Source organism: Meriones unguiculatus, chromosome 18, assembly GCF_030254825.1.
Source record: "Meriones unguiculatus strain TT.TT164.6M chromosome 18, Bangor_MerUng_6.1, whole genome shotgun sequence".
NCBI lineage: Eukaryota > Metazoa > Chordata > Mammalia > Rodentia > Muridae > Meriones > Meriones unguiculatus.
The window spans coordinates 6119449-6134668 of NC_083365.1; the positions used below are offsets into that span (position 1 = coordinate 6119449).

Below are 15220 nucleotides of genomic sequence, written 5' to 3' on the forward strand. Positions count from 1 at the left end.
CTACCTCTGCCTCCTGTGGGCTAGGATTATAGGCATGTACTACCATACCTAGTTTGGGAGCTCTTTTTCCTTATTTGAGAATTATTTACTTGCTGTTAGCTGTAAGTGAAAGGTGTCCCGTATTGGACCAAAGGAAAAGTGACAACAATTTGCTTACATTTTTTTAATAAGTTGGCATTCCATATTTCCTCCCCATTATTATGAGAACATCTCTATCCTTGCTTATCAAATTTCAGCCATAACTGAGAAGACTTTATTTTAAGGAAAATATACATCAAAACAGAACTTGAAGGTGGAAGGTTTCAAAGACATGGAAAAACATAATCACCAGAAAACCTGCCCAAACATCAATGGCTTCTTGTAAGATAGAGGAGAGTGGGTGGTATGGACCTTAACTTCATTCACCTTTCCTGATTCAGAGAATCTTGACCCTGTTAAGGGTGGGCCCAGGAAATCCACTTTCCAATCTCTTCCTTCTTGGAATTTAGAAAGGTTTTGTCTTATCTCTCAGGCTTCCAAGATCAGAAGATAGAGTGTGGAGAAGGGAAAACATTCCATCTCTTAGTTCCAGTGCCTTCCCTCAATGCCTGCAGAACTCCCAACCCATCTTTCAGTATTTATTGATTCCAAAGAGACGAACCCCATGGAACTGGGGTAGCTTAGGCAGCAGTACGCTGAGCAGTGAGGCAGTGTTGATGAGGAAATGAGCAGCATCATACTTAGTGTAGAAGCTGGCCAGTAGGTAGCTAGGAAGAAAAAAAAAAAAAATAGGATGACTGAGGTTGGCCTCCCATATCCACATTAATGCCTTTCCCGTGACTTTTCTGTTTTGAACTATTAGTTTTATTGCATGTAGTCCTTTGTAGTCCAAAACTATTGTAGTTAAATCAACAGTATTTACTATGAGGTTCAGGATATACTCAGAAGGTTTCCCTTTTTTAAAAAAAGATTTATTTATTCATTATTTATACAGTATTCCGCCTGCAAGCCAGAAGAGGGTGCCAGATCTCATTATAGATGGTTGTGAGCCACCATGTGGTTGCTGGGAATTAAACTCAGGATTTCTGGATGAGCAGCTTAACCACTAAGCCATCTCTCCAGCTCCCACTCAGAAGGCATCTTTAACTAGAGATTATAAATCTGTTTGCTAATTGTTAAATTGTAAATGACAGCCAAAGCTGTTTCAGCCTATATAATTTTTGGAGCCCATTTTGCTTCCTATCCCCAAGTCAGTTTTACTTTTTAACATTAATGTAAGTTTTGCCTTTACTTATTTGCTTCTTTTGGGACTGTTTCTTGGCTTTAGTTAGGAGTTGGTTTATTTTTAGTCCCTTCTCCCTTTCCTTATGACCAGGGAACCAGCAAGGAATGCTTGACTACTATTTTGTACTTTATAATGCTCTCTGTAGGAGCAGGACTAGTATTCTTGTGTGTATATAGGTACATGTCCATCTGTGGGTGTGCATGGAGACCAGAGGTCAGTGTAAATCTTTAGTTGCTCTCCACCTTATTTATTTATTTTATGTTTGAGACAGGGTTACTTTCTGGTCTGAAGTGCAACAATTTGGCTAGACTGGTTGGCCAGCAAACCCTAGGGATCTTTCTGCCCCCAATTCTTCAGTGCTGGGATTATAGGCACCCATGGTTGTACGTGGTCATATCTGGCTCTTACGTGTATGCTAGGGATTGACCCCAAGTCCTTATACTGTATGCTAAGCACCTGGCTAAGCCATTTCCCCAGCCCTTTAGTTCCTTTTCCCTGGCTTGTTGGAGCCATTTCTGACCCAGCATCTCCTGTACCACCAGACTCACAGTACAATAGGAGAGATGCTGAGGAACTTTCGGGAGGAGGTAAACTGAAGTCCATAGTCCATCTGCTCCCAGTGTGTCAAAAGCCGAGCCTTTCCTTGGTCAGGGGTCTCAAAGGGTGTTCCTTTCACTGTATGTAGGAAGATATACATTGCCTGGGGAGAGGGAAAGGGACAATATGAGGGGTAGAAAGTAGTCCTTCAGTTCAAGAATTATGTTAAGATCCCAAAAGGAAGATAAAATCCCAAACGGTTGGTGACTTTACTGTGTTTTGGTTGGGATAGACCTGGGCTGGGTACAAGGGTACGGTTTAGTGCTCACCAAGTTATGGATGACGTTGGTCAGGGTCCAGACAACAGGAATGCTGAAGAAAGGGATGCTGAGGAGAACCACATGCAGCAGTCCTACCAAGATGATGTAGGCCAGCCAGATGCCCCGACTATTCATCACTCGAGTGTTGGGGTTTACTTCGCTGTGTGCCACCCCCACATTCATCCTACCACAGTGAGGGATCAGGCAGGAGTCCAACTCAATTTCCTCTTAACCCCTGATTGAGCTTGTTCCCCAGTTGTCTCCTGAAAAGCCAAAATCCCCTGAACTCTTGGGAATGAAAGAATTTCTTTATTCTCTATCATGCAAAAAGAGGAAAAACTGAAGACTTTGTTAAAACTTGAGATGACATGAAGCAGCCGGGTGTGGTGGCTCATGCTTGTAATCCCTGCATTTGGGAGGTTGAGGTATGATGGATGTTATGAATTTGAGGCTATTTTGGGCTACAGTGAGATCATTTCCTCAAAACAAAAAGGCAAGAGGGTCTTTGAAATGGCTAAACCAGAAAAAGGCATTTGCCAGCATGCCTAAAGACCTGAGTTGGGTGGCCAGGACCCACCAGTGTAAGGAGAGAACCGACTCCTGACTTACATACCTGCTGTCGTTAGTGTGCATACCCACACCACAAGTGTTTTGTTTTGTTTTTTAAAGGTCCTCACTACTATAGAAACATGTTAATTTTCACTGCGATCTTTACTTCAACTAAACATGAAGCAGTAAGCTTAGACTGTGACACTCAAAGGACAAGGAAAATCGGGAGTATTTTAATTTACTTTCTTAATCATAAAGGCACACACACCCAGAGTTCCACAAGAAAGCTATGCAATTAATCAAGGGACCAATAAGAAGGTATCGAGAATGAAGCTACGTCTAGCTCCCATCTTTTTTTCTGGGGCAGGATGTTAGCAGCCAGCAGCAGCATCCCTTCTCAGAAGCGTGGGGCGTTGCAAGAACTTACCGTTTTCAAATTAGTCTAGGAAGGGGCCTGAGCTCAGTCCCTCACTGGAGCCCTCTTCTTCTATAGGCGGTTTTGCCTTTTAAACCTCTGCTAACTCTAATGCCTAATTCTTATTTTTTTTTAGCTGCTCTTGTCTATCCCCAAGTCAAGTACCGAGTCAGCCCATGCTCCTCCCCCAGTCCCACTTTCGCGCTTGTCGGCTCTCCACGGGAACTCGCATTTAAGGCTGTCGTTTCGCCACCCTTCCCAATACTACCACAATTTCTCTCCGTAACCTTCACGTTTCGCGCAGCCCATACCTGCCAGCCTCAGGACCCTGTCCGGCTGGGGCGCAGCGCTGGCTCCCAGGCTCGCACCTGTGGTCTCCAGGAAGTGGTCCGTCTTTAGGCCCATCGCGCTCTCCCTATTGGCGGAACGGAATCCGTGCTCTTCCCAGCCATTGGCTGGTTATGCAACAGGGACGTACAATTGGTCACCTTTTCTCTCGTTAGCTATGCAAACCCCGCCCTTCCCCGGGCCCCCTTTTCTGAGAGCCGGGGAAGGTGGCCGAGAGGCGTGAGAGCGACGCCTCTGCTGCCCAATGGGAAGAGCCGTTGGTGAGCGGTGGGAGTAAGAGCGGCAGCGATTGGTTGAGGAGGCGAGGCCCTGGAGGCGGGGACAGCGTGGGGTCTGCTGGAGTAACGCGCAGCAAGATGGCGGCCGAGACGGTGGAGCTCCACAAGCTGAAGGTACCGTTAGGCGGGGAAGGCTGAGGTGCGGTGTTCTGGAGGCCGCCTTCCATCTGCAGAGAAGAGGGGGTCAGGAGCCGCTCTAGTCCACGAGTTTCTTGCCAGGCGCTTGCTCTGCTTTCCTGGCTCCCGTTGTAGTTTGTGCCTCCCTTCTTAGGCCTGCCTTAAACTCCGTTTCTCCTCAGGATTTTATTGCTTTCTTTACCTGTTGTTTCCTCTCCGCTCATTGTTTTATTTTCTGTTACCCTTCCCTCCCCGGCCCCGAAGCGCCTTCTGTCTTCTACAATCCTTTTCATTTGATCTGCATTATGCATTACGTCAGTGGTCCTTCCCCCGTGCCCATGCGGGCCCCAAATTCTGTTTTCTTCCCAGATTGATGTATTCATTTTTCTTGTCCCAAAGCCGAGACTCCTCAGTTAGCATACAGTGGCATTTTGGCGTATGTTTTGAGTACGCCCAAACGTAATCTAGAAAGTGCTTTCATTCCCTTTCAGCTAGGTGGGGTTAAACCACCGAGACTCGAATTTTGAAAACAAGGAGAGGCCTTTAAGATGGGTTTCCCGGTGGAAGCCTGGGACAGAGGCAGCTCCAAGACTGTAAAATGACGAACACATTAGCCCGAAGAATTCTGAGTTTTCTCAGGATCTCAGCGTGCTGCCCTCCTCGGGGACTATGCTACCACCAGAGAGAGAGCGCATAGGTGTAGTGTAGATAGCTGTGCTACTGGAAATATATAAAGTATGTTTGAAAAGGTTGGGATTTTGCTTGTCCTGTTTATTATTGAGAAGGACCCTAGGTCTCGTGGTTTCACTGGCGTTTTGTTTGTTGTTGTTGTTTTTTAATATCTAATTTTGTTATGATGTGAGTGAAGGGCGAGTCCCATGGTGGTTAAAAGTGGGAGGGTGTTGGATCCCCTGGAGCTGGAGTTCCGGGTAGTTGTGAGTAGCCTGGCGTGGGTGCTGGGAATAGAATTTGGGTCCTCTACAAGAGCAGTAAATGCTTTTCACCGCCGAGCCACCTCTCCAGCACTCCTTGGTGTCACTTCTTGGTGACAATCTGAACCACAGGACCTATTTTGAGTTGTAAATTTTGGTAGTTTTATATGTAGACTTAACCCTTCTATTATTATTCTGTAAGGACAATAATTCCTTTTAGGAAGACTTAAGAAACTATGTTCCTTTCTGTTTGTGTTTTCACAAGTAGCTTTGTTATTAGTTGTTTTGGTCACTTTATCCTGGGAGCTTTGAACAAGTCAAACTTACTTAGTAAGAACAAAAAAGTGTCCTTTTCATTTATTTATTTATTGAGACAGGATCTCACTATGTAGCTCTAGCTGGCCTGGAACTCACATAGATCCACCTGCCTCAGCCTTCCAGATGTTGAGATTTAAAAGCGTTCAGCTTTTAAAAGTGCCCAGTCTTTTTTTAAATAATAGTTTTATTTATTTTAATTGTTGTATTGTAGTGATTTTTAAAAAAAGATTTATTTTATATTTTATTGTATGGGTATTTTGTCTGTATGTATGTCTGTGTGCCTGCAGAATTGCAGACAGTTTTTATTCTCCATCTGTGTGTTGGGAATTAAACCTGGGATCTCTGAAAGAAGTCAGTGGTCCTAACTGTTGAGTCATCTCTCCAGCTCTGAAAACTTTTTTTTTTTTTCTTAAAACTTCATTGGGTCTGGAGAAATGGCTTCGCAATTAAGAGCACTTGCTCTTCCAGAGGACCTGAGTTTGGTTTACAGCACCAAAGTCAAGTGGCTCACAACTACATGAACACAGCTCCAGGGGATCTGCTCTCCTGAGGTGTCCTTAGGCATCTGCTTCTGTGTGGCATGCTTGCTTTCTCGCTCTTTCTCTCTCTCTCTCTCTAAGAAAACATTTTTAATCTTGAAAAAAATATCGATGAATTTTTGTCTTTCTTTAAAAGCTGTAAGTGGTCAGGTGTGGTGACACATGCCTGTAGTCCCAGCATTCTGGGAGGCAGAGGCAGGTGGGTCTCTGTGAGTTCCAGGCCAGCCTGGTTTACAAAGTAAGCTCAGGACAGCCAAGGCTACACAGAGAAACCTTGTCTCACAAAACAAAACCCAAACCAAAACAACAACAACCAAAAAACCATAAAAAACTGTAAGTGAAGTGTGTATAGAAAAGGCCCCTCTGATTTACTCTGTTAAGCTGACATCACTTTTTGAAAGCAGATGTGTTTCTTAACTGTTGGGACTCTGAATGTCATTAGTGGGTTTTTATGTTATTCTGGTTACTGTTAACTTGATGGTGCTATAATGGATTGTCATTGGTTTTCTAATGATTACATGAACAAATAAAGAAAAATTGAGCAACCACTTTCATTTTATCTATCTGTGTAAGTTATGTAGTTCTGTACTGTTATACATACTATAAAATATACACAGAAAATTAAATTTTAGGTAAATATTAAAAATTAGTGGCGTATCTGATGGTTTCTCATTTGTCCCCTTTTGAAGTCCTGGAGTTAGTCACTAGTTGTTCCATGACTTTCCTTTATGAAAATTGTACTGTTGAAAGAGCTCCTCCTTCCATCTTTGTTAGTTCAAAAGTTTGTATTGATTGAATGAATCTCTTTTATCTAATGTTTCCTGACCTGATCTCAGGTCTGGAGTCTTAAGAGTCTTAAGAGGCACTCCTGAGGGCCTAAGCAGGACTTACTCTTTAATCACATTTGCTTGTTTTTGCTTTTTCTCTAGAGCACTTCTTAAACTTTTGGAGGTCACAGATATCTTTGAAACTCTGATGAAAGGTATGGACCCTCTTCCCAGAAAAAGGCATGTACAATACTTTGCATGCGATTTAAGGGGCTCCACAAAATTACCTTGTAGCCCTGAGGTGTCCATAGACCTCTGGTTAACAGTCAATATAAATTCTGGCTTTGAAAACAGTGTTTAGCCCTAGTGTTGACTTGATTGAATAATCTGACTTTTTGGATTGACTTAGAGTTTTTATTTATCTTTGAGACAGGGACTCTGTATAGCTCTTTCTGGCCTGGAACCCTAGACTGCCCCAGAACTCACTGAGGTCTGTCTATCCCTGTCCCCCAGTGCTGGGTCTAAAGGCAGGTATTTCCTTCCCTGGCTGATTTCAGGTTTTTAATGCCTTAAAAACAAAAGCAAAACCTCTTCTCAAACTTCGAGGTGGTGTACCCTTAATCTCAGCACTCAGGAGGCAGAGGCAGGTGGATCTCTGAGTTTGAGGCCAGCCTAGTCTACAGAGCAGGTCCCAGGACAGCCAGGGCTACATAGGGAAACCCTGTCTCGAAAAAAACACCACCAAACAAAAAACTCTTTCCAAGCTGAGCATAGTAGTGCATATCCCTAGTTCCAGCACTGGGAAGGCAGAGGCAGGTGAATCTTTGTGAGTTCGAGGCCAGCCTGGTCTACATATAGTGAGTTTCAGGACAGCCAGGGTGACATGGTGTCTCAAAACAAAACAGAAACTCTTCCCATTTTTATGAAGAGAAATTGGGGACTTTAGTTCAGAGGAAAGGAATAAGCTTTAGGAAGGACAAAAAAATCTGCATTGGTGTTCAAGTCTATACCAAGTTCAAATTTTTGAAAATTTTGTGTTAGTATAGTCATTCTGACTTGGTTGGACACACTGAACTCTGGTTGAGAATGTCCAGATAATTAAACACGATAAAAGGAGCTCTACAGTGGAGAGAACCAGAGAGATATATAATACTGTCATAGTGTTGAGAACTGTAAAATATTTCTGTTATTGAAATATGAAGTATGTAAATATTGTTGCTGATACTTTGGAAAGTTAGTAAAACTGTGGCTATAAAAGTAAATTGGAGTGGTGTTGAAGAGGACGAGGCTCTTGTTGTTGTTTAATCTGTTTGTTCTTTTGTATTAATGCAGGCATGTACATTTGTGGAAGTCAGAGGGCAGCCTAGTGTCCATTCTTACCAGCTTCGTTGTTTGAGATAGGATCTCTTGTTCCATGCTGCCTATCTGAGGCAAGTTAGGCCTCCTACCTTCTGAGGATTTCGTCTGTGTCTGCCTTCCATCTCACTGTAGGAGTGCTAGGATTACATGCCATCTCATCTGATTTTATGTGGGCAGGTCCGCCAAGCTATTTTCAAACTGCTTCCCATGTTTTGGGTTAAGATAGGGCTTCACTATAGCCAGAATAACCTTAGACTCACAGTGATCTTAATTTAGACAGAAAGAGCCTTCTTAAGTTGAATAAGCAGTGTGTGTGTGTGTGTGTGTGTGTGTGTGTGAGAGAGAGAGAGAGAGAGAGAGAGACACCTCATGCTGGCTTATGATTCATGATCCTTTGCCTCCACCACCTCTCAGGTGTTGGGATTACATGAAGTATAACCTGTTTGGCAGAAGGCAGGAGTTACATTAACTACTCAGTCATCTCCCTAGCCTACGGGAATTTTGTTTCTTGTAGCTATAGCATGAGTAAAGAAGCTTTTGAAAAATTGAGAGGAGGAACCTAATCTGGTGGATTGGCAGTGTTGAGGATGGGATCTAGGGGCGGTGAGACCTCCCCAGTTAGGTGTGTGTTTTAAGTCTCCCTGCTTCAGGCGGCCTTTTAGTTTTCTCTGCCTTTCTCTCTTCATTCTGCACTGCCTTGCCCTCCAACTACCATGCTTAAGTTATTTCTTCAAACAGTTTTTGTTCTTTATTTGCTAACATATTTGCTATATGGCAAACCACCAGTTGATGCGACTTATATATATATATATATATATATATATATATATATATATATAAAATAGCTTATTTAATTCTCATAATAACTCTGTAAAGTAAAATGCCTCTATATCCTATTAGTTCTTACAACTAATAAGTGGCTTCTCAATCCAAGCATTTTGCCTCCAAAATTCATATTAATTTTATTTTAAAATTTCAATGTATATTTATTGTGCATATGTGTGTGAATGTGGCCTTGTGTATGTATGCCATGCCATTCATATATACATCAAAGCACAACTTTTGGGAGTTGGCTCTTTGTTGCAGAATACTTGGTTCCATTGTGAACCCCAAAATTGTGAACAGTAAAACCCAGCTTCTTGTTGGGTGTGGTTGAGCCCTATCACACAACTTTAATCTAAGAACTTTATGTTCATTGTATGTAAACAGGTGATTATGGGGTGGCCCAGCCACCCCTAGCACATACCTTTAATCCAAGAGCTTTCTGTACACAGGATTTAATAAAGTTAACCCTAGGTGAAGATCTTGGAACAAGAAACCAGCTGACAGGGGTTTAAGAGTAGGAGGGACTTTGAGTTGAGGGGTGTTTAAGACAGTGTGGAGAAGTAGAAGGAGCTCTAGCTCTCTAGCTTTTTGGGCTTTTGAGCTAGCAAACCTTTGGTCTTGGTTTTGTTTGTTTGCTTGTTTTTGCCTTTTCTTCCTGGGCTGTCAGCTGAGCTAGTAAGCCTTTTGGGCTTCCCTGTGAGCTGAGAAGGAAGGTCAGCTGGACGCTTTCTCAGCCTCTCAGGGCTGGCGAGTTTTCACCCCTGCTCCTGAGTCTGTTGGTAAATAGAATCTGGGTGATTCATAGTTGTAAAGTCCTCTCATCTGTGAATGTCTACTTTCTAGCTTAGATATTTTGGTCTTAGATCTTTACTTCAAAACCAGAAAGATCATCTTTCAGACCAGACGTATTTTTGTGCTGATCGACATAGAAGATTTCTAGAGTGTTTCTTTTCCTGTTTATTCTCCATAGATTAACCTGTTACGCTTTATAGAATAAAATAAGCTGATCGGTGGTGCCACATGCCTTTGGATTCCAGCACTCACGAGTCAGAGGCAGGCCAATCTCTGTGGATTTGAGAACAGCCTGGTCTACAAAGTGAGTCCAGGACAGCCAAGGCTGTGCAGAGAAACCCTGTCGCAAAAAACTGGGAAAAAAAAAAAAAAAAAAAAGGAAGGACGGAAGAGCTGGGATGTAGCTCAATTGCTAAAGTGCTTACCTAGCATGTGGAAAGGCCTAGGTTTGTTCTCAAATATTATATAAAACCTGTTCTGGTGGTGCACACCAGGAAGGTAAAGGCAGGATACTTAAACACTCAGAATCACCCTTAAGAACATAATGATTTTGAGGGCAGCCTGGGCTATGTTAGATTTTGTCTCAAAAAAGGGGCCAGGTAGGTGGCTCATCTGGTAAAAGTGCTTGCCACACAAGCCTGACAATCTGAGTTCAGATCCATGAAACCTATGTAAATGCTGACACAGTTGTATGTTTGCAATCTTAGTATTCCTGTGAGAAGGGAGGCAGAGACAGCGGAATCACCTGTAAGCTCTCAGGCCAGTAAGCCTGGCGTATGCAGTACAGTGGTAAATAAGAAACTTTGCCTCAAGTAAGGTGCAAGATATAGACCAACATTCAGTGTTGTCCTCTGATCTCCACATTGTATTATGGTATGTGTACACATCTACACATGAACGTGAACACAAACACAAACATTTTAAAGAGTATGTATCCATCCTAGTAAGGCTATTTCATAGTTTATCAGAGATCTATAATTTCAGCCAGGTATAATGTGCACTTATTTTGGTGGCAGCATCTTTCCCTAAAACCGTAATGTTCTTCTCTTTTTGCTTTTTCTTAATATTTATTTTTATGTGTGTGAGTGATTTGGCTGCATGTATGTACACCATGTTTGTGTAGTGCCCATTGGGTCCTGAAGAGGGTATAGATCCTTTGAAACTAGAGTTACAGATGGTTTTGAGTCATGGGGGTGCTGGGAACTGAACCTGAGTCCCCTGCAAGAGCAGTGAGTCTTCTTCACTGCTGAGCTATTTCTCCAGACCTAACAGAACGTTTTTTGTGTGTTTGTATGTTTGGTTTTCGTTTTTGAAACCTTCTCACTATGTCACACTGACTGGCCTGGAACTCATAGACCAGGCTGGCCTCAAGCTCACAGAGATCCATTTGCATCTGCCTCCTGAGTTGGAATTAAAGACATGTGCTGTCACATCTGACTGTCTTTATTTTTATTTTTATTTATGTGCGTATGTGTATGTTTGTGTGAATGTATGCCATGTGTATGCAGGTACTTGTGGAGATCAGAAGAGGTTGTTGGATTCCCTGGTTCTGGAGTTACAGACAGTTGTGAGCTACCTGACATGGGTGTTGGAAACCAAATTTAGATCATCTGGAAGAACAGCAAACTCTTAATTTCTGAGTCGTCTCTCTAGCCTCTGGTTCTCTATTTTGAAGAACTGTTGAGCCAAATCTTTATTCATTAAAAAAATTTATATGTGTGTTTGTTTATATGTTCATGGGCAATATAGAGAGCACTTGTGGAGGTCAGAACAACCTTCTGTCATGTGGAACTCACTTCATCAGGGTTGGCAGTGATGTCTTTATTTGTTGAAACATCTAGCCAGCCTTTGTCTAGTTTTTACATGAGTCAAGGTTTGATTCTTAAATAGAAGGTTTCACATATACACCTGTTTATTTTTGTTTTTTGAGACAGGGTCTCATATAACTCAGGCTGTTCTTAGACTCACAACTTAGCTGGGGAAAACCTTGACCTTTTCTGATCTTTCAGCTCCTGTCTCCTGAGTCCTGGGATTGCCGGCCTTGCTAGTACTTGCTGCTCACTCTGTGTATGCAGAGGTGCGGATCAATTCTAGGACACAGCAGGCGTCACTTCTACTGAGCTACAGCTCTCTCTCTCTCTCTCTCTCTCTCTCTCACACCTACACCTAAATACATAAGTACAACCTTCTCAGTCTGTATAATGTTACTTGTATGTATGTTTTCAGGGCTGACTATTTGGTATTGATAATCAGTTGTTATATCTTTGCAGGGGCAGACTTTTTCCCACCTCAACCACTCCTTAGTTGCCTATAGTTCTTTGTGTGGTGTTCCGGCACCTGGACTTGACCCTCTGGAGACGTTAGTGTGTTCATTGTTGTCTTTGTTCAACTCTTGTTAAGTAGTCATGTTGAGGCTGTAATGCAATCTTCCGACATTTACTAGGAGACGTCATCTCACAGCAAACTTAAAACAATTTTTTTTTTAAAGTTATATATCTGTGTTTGGGTATGAAATGTGGATGCAGGTAGTCAGAGAGACCCAACCAGGAAAGAAGAGGCTGTTAGATCCCTGTAGCAGGCAGTTCTGAGACTCCCCATGTGGGTGTCTTTTCCCTTAGTTATGGCAGTTACCCATCACTAGTCCTTCTGTAGCCTGTGAGATTTGATAAGTATACACTTTTACTGATTTAAAGTGTGTGTTTAGTAGAAATGGAGTGGAGACAGTTTGTTTAGAAAAGGAAGGTAGTCCTGAGAATAGAATGGGTTAGAGAACTGGAATAGCTCAAAAGCCCTGGGTCCCCTGAGGCATGACCCTCTTACAAGTCACTTATGGAGGCGCCTCTTGCTCCTACATTGTATATCCCATGCTTTTCTCAGGTGTGCTCTTTCCGGCCAAGTAACCCTGATGAGGTAGGATTTCCAGTCTTTTTACCATGAGGCTTTCGTATGTTAGTATTTTTAACTGTTTTTATTTAGCATATGTTAATTGTGCATAAAATGAGTTTCATATGGCATCTTTTAAATGTACGTAGAGTATTTTGATCATATTTAGGTACCTCTACCCTTTCTTGCTCTCTTCTGACTCCCACTAATCCTCTTCCTCTTCCCAATTAATTCCCCTTCTACTAATATAGATATTAGTATCTAGTATCTATATTAGTATATACTATAAAAAAGTATATAAAATATACTATTTTTTCCATGACCCAAGTGTTTAATTACGGTAGGGTCATCTGTAAGAGCACTAATGAGACTTTCTTTATAGAAGCATGGGCACTTACCATTGGTTACATCACTGAAGGAAATACCTCTCTTCCCCACGTTGGTCATTAACTGTGGAAATCCTCAGGGAGGGATAGAGCTTCATGGACCCCCTCCTCTTGCATGACAAGGACTTGATGTGGTCCAGTTTTGTGCATATCTGGAAATCAAAACTACTGTGTGATTTAAAATTTTTTATAGGACTGGGTATATATAGCTCAAGAGTTTGAGAACTTGCTCAGCCTGTTTAAAGTTCTGCATTTGATATATAGCACAGCAGCAGTAAAATAAAAAGCTAAACACTACTCTTTGGGAGGGTATTTGGTTTCTTTGTGTGGTGATGTTGTTAACATTTAGCCAGCTAAAACATCAACCTAGTTCTACAATGATTAGATTTATAGATGTGTGTGTGTGGTATTTTGTAATGACACTTTGGGGATAATAGGTGTTTATTAATCCATTTTCTACCATTATGACAAAATACATGATGCTGTGTACTTTATAAAGGAGAGAGATTATTTATTTCCCAGTTTTGGAAATTGCAAGTTTCAATAGCAGAGTGTTGTCCTGATAAGAGCCTCATAGTAGGTTGCATGATGGTGGCAGCAAGTTTGAGGAGAGGTTGCATGGTAGGACCAAAGACTGGAGGTTAGTGAGTTCATTCCGGACCCTGTCTCACGTAATGAATTCAGGCTGACCTTTGCTGGTGTTGGACTGCTGGTCTTCTTTTCTGCACTTGCCAAGTGCTGGGGCTGCAGGCCCGTGCCTGGACACTCTGACTCTTTTAGATGGACCTGATGTTTGAAGAATTAACCTAAAGAACTCTACTAGTTCCTTTCTAGGATGATGTCTCCTTTGATGACCTAAATACCGCCCAGGAACTCTACTTTTTTGGGTGGTGGGGATGGGTTTTTCTGCTGGCCTTGATCCTTTGGCTTCCACCTCCCAATTGGTAGGATTAATATTGTGTGCCACTGTGTCAGGCTGCTCTATCTTTTAGTAGTCTAAGAACCATTATACTAGACCAAGCTTCTGACGTAAAAACTCTGGCCTGGAAGATACATTTATCCCCTATCCAAACCATAGCTTTTAGGACACTGGATTTTCTTATTGAATATTGATTTTTTCCCCTCTCTTCCTTATGTTGTTGGCATTTTAGAACTGTCCCCTTATTAAAAAAATAATTGCACAAATAGATTGTAGTTTTAATTAAGTGTGATGTTTTAGAAAGTCCTATTGCATATTGAATGATTTTAAAGGAAAAGTAGACTACCTTTGTGGACTCAGAGTCTTGGTCAGGGATAGTGCTTGGCATTTGGGAATTGACCATCATCATCTCATCATCATTATCGTCATCTTCTCTTGTGAGAACCACAACTTTTCATTCATAAGAATTTTAAAAGTTGTTTGTTTATTTTTTTTCTCAGCTTGCTGAACTAAAGCAAGAATGTCTTGCTCGTGGTTTAGAGACCAAGGGAATAAAACAAGATCTTATCAATAGGCTCCAGGCATATCTTGAAGAACATGGTGAGTACTGTGTGGAGGGAGCATGGTGTAAGTTTCAAGCTCTGACACTTAAAGATCTCTTCTTTTCTTAGGTGATTGATATAAGGTCTAAATTAACCTCAAGAAAACTTTTAGAGATGGCCATAGAGGTTCAGGCCTCTAATCCTTGCCCTTGGGAGGCAGAGGTAGAAGGATCACCTCAAGTTCAAGGCCAATCTGATTTACAAAGTAAGAGTCTATCACAAAACAAAACCTACCACCAACAAAAAATACTACTGGGCTGAGTTGTATGTGGTAATATATGCCTGTAATTCAGTATCTAATTGGCTTGAGGCCTGAGAATCAGGTGTTTGAGACCAGCCTAGGCTAGAGTGAGTTCTAGGTTATCCAGAGCTACATAGTGAGACCCTGTCTCAGAAACAAAACAAGACTATATATGTTTGTGTATATATACGTGTATATATGTTAGAATGTTTTTATTTATTTGTTTTATACCAAAGAGATGTTGCCCACCTGGCTGTGAATATTTAAAAATCAGCACGTTATTTAAAAATCAGCATGGTGGGGCTGGAGAAATGTTTCAGTGGTTTAGATATTTGCTGTTCTTGCAGAGTACCTGGGTTCAATTCCAGGCACCCACATGGTGGCTCATAATTATCTGTAACTCCAGCTTCAGGGGATCTGATGCCCTCTTCTGGTACACATGATGTATATACATAATGTGCAGGTAAAACACTCATACATATAAAATAAAATAACTAAATATTTTTAAAAATTGGCCAGTCCTGTTATCTCAGCTGCTTGGGATGCTAAGGCCAGAGAATCAAAATTTGAGGCCCAATTGAGCAACTTGGTAAGATCATACCTTTAAAGAAGATTATAATACATTACTAGTTTAAGAGTTTGAAGGCTTTAATTTTCATTTGTCTTGTGAAAAGTTTCGTTAAATATGTTTGGACTGTCACTGTTAACATAGCTAAGGGTTTATTCTTCATGATATCAAAGACAAGTGTCTGGACCCTTGAAATCTTTAAACTAGGTAATCTATGGTTCCTCTTAGACCTTATATCCCCCAGTTCTACCTTAAAAATAA

General features: G+C 41.7%; 2 protein-coding genes across 5 annotated transcripts in view; one reads left to right on the forward strand and one right to left on the reverse strand.

The window, feature by feature from the left end:
- Positions 1–148: 148 nt before the first annotated feature.
- On the reverse strand, positions 149–3539 carry Ormdl2 (ORMDL sphingolipid biosynthesis regulator 2). Of its 2 annotated transcripts, none has more exons than XM_021656877.2 (4): positions 3397–3539; positions 2131–2305; positions 1813–1964; positions 149–746 (listed from the first exon to the last, which is right to left on the reverse strand). In XM_021656877.2, exons 2-4 carry the CDS (start codon positions 2302–2304, stop codon positions 611–613), a joined length of 462 nt encoding a protein of 153 aa, XP_021512552.1. In that variant the 5' UTR covers position 2305; positions 3397–3539; the 3' UTR covers positions 149–610. The 2 variants fall into 2 exon arrangements, with proteins under 2 accessions (XP_021512552.1, XP_021512551.1); XM_021656876.2 differs by having other exon boundaries at positions 2131–2384; positions 3397–3535.
- An 85-nt stretch (positions 3540–3624) lies between these two features.
- Positions 3625–15220, forward strand: part of Sarnp (SAP domain containing ribonucleoprotein) — a 55803-nt gene continuing 44207 nt past the window's right edge. Inside the window, exons 1-4 of one of the 3 annotated variants that reach the window (XM_060371766.1) lie at positions 3729–3825; positions 6547–6599; positions 14049–14148; positions 14220–14355. In XM_060371766.1, coding sequence (XP_060227749.1) covers positions 14146–14148; positions 14220–14355 — 139 coding nt within the window. In that variant the 5' untranslated portion in view covers positions 3729–3825; positions 6547–6599; positions 14049–14145. Of the gene's footprint in view, positions 3826–6546; positions 6600–14048; positions 14149–14219; positions 14356–15220 lie in introns of all 3 variants that reach the window. The other 2 variants (XM_060371767.1, XM_021656896.2) reach the window with 2 other exon arrangements.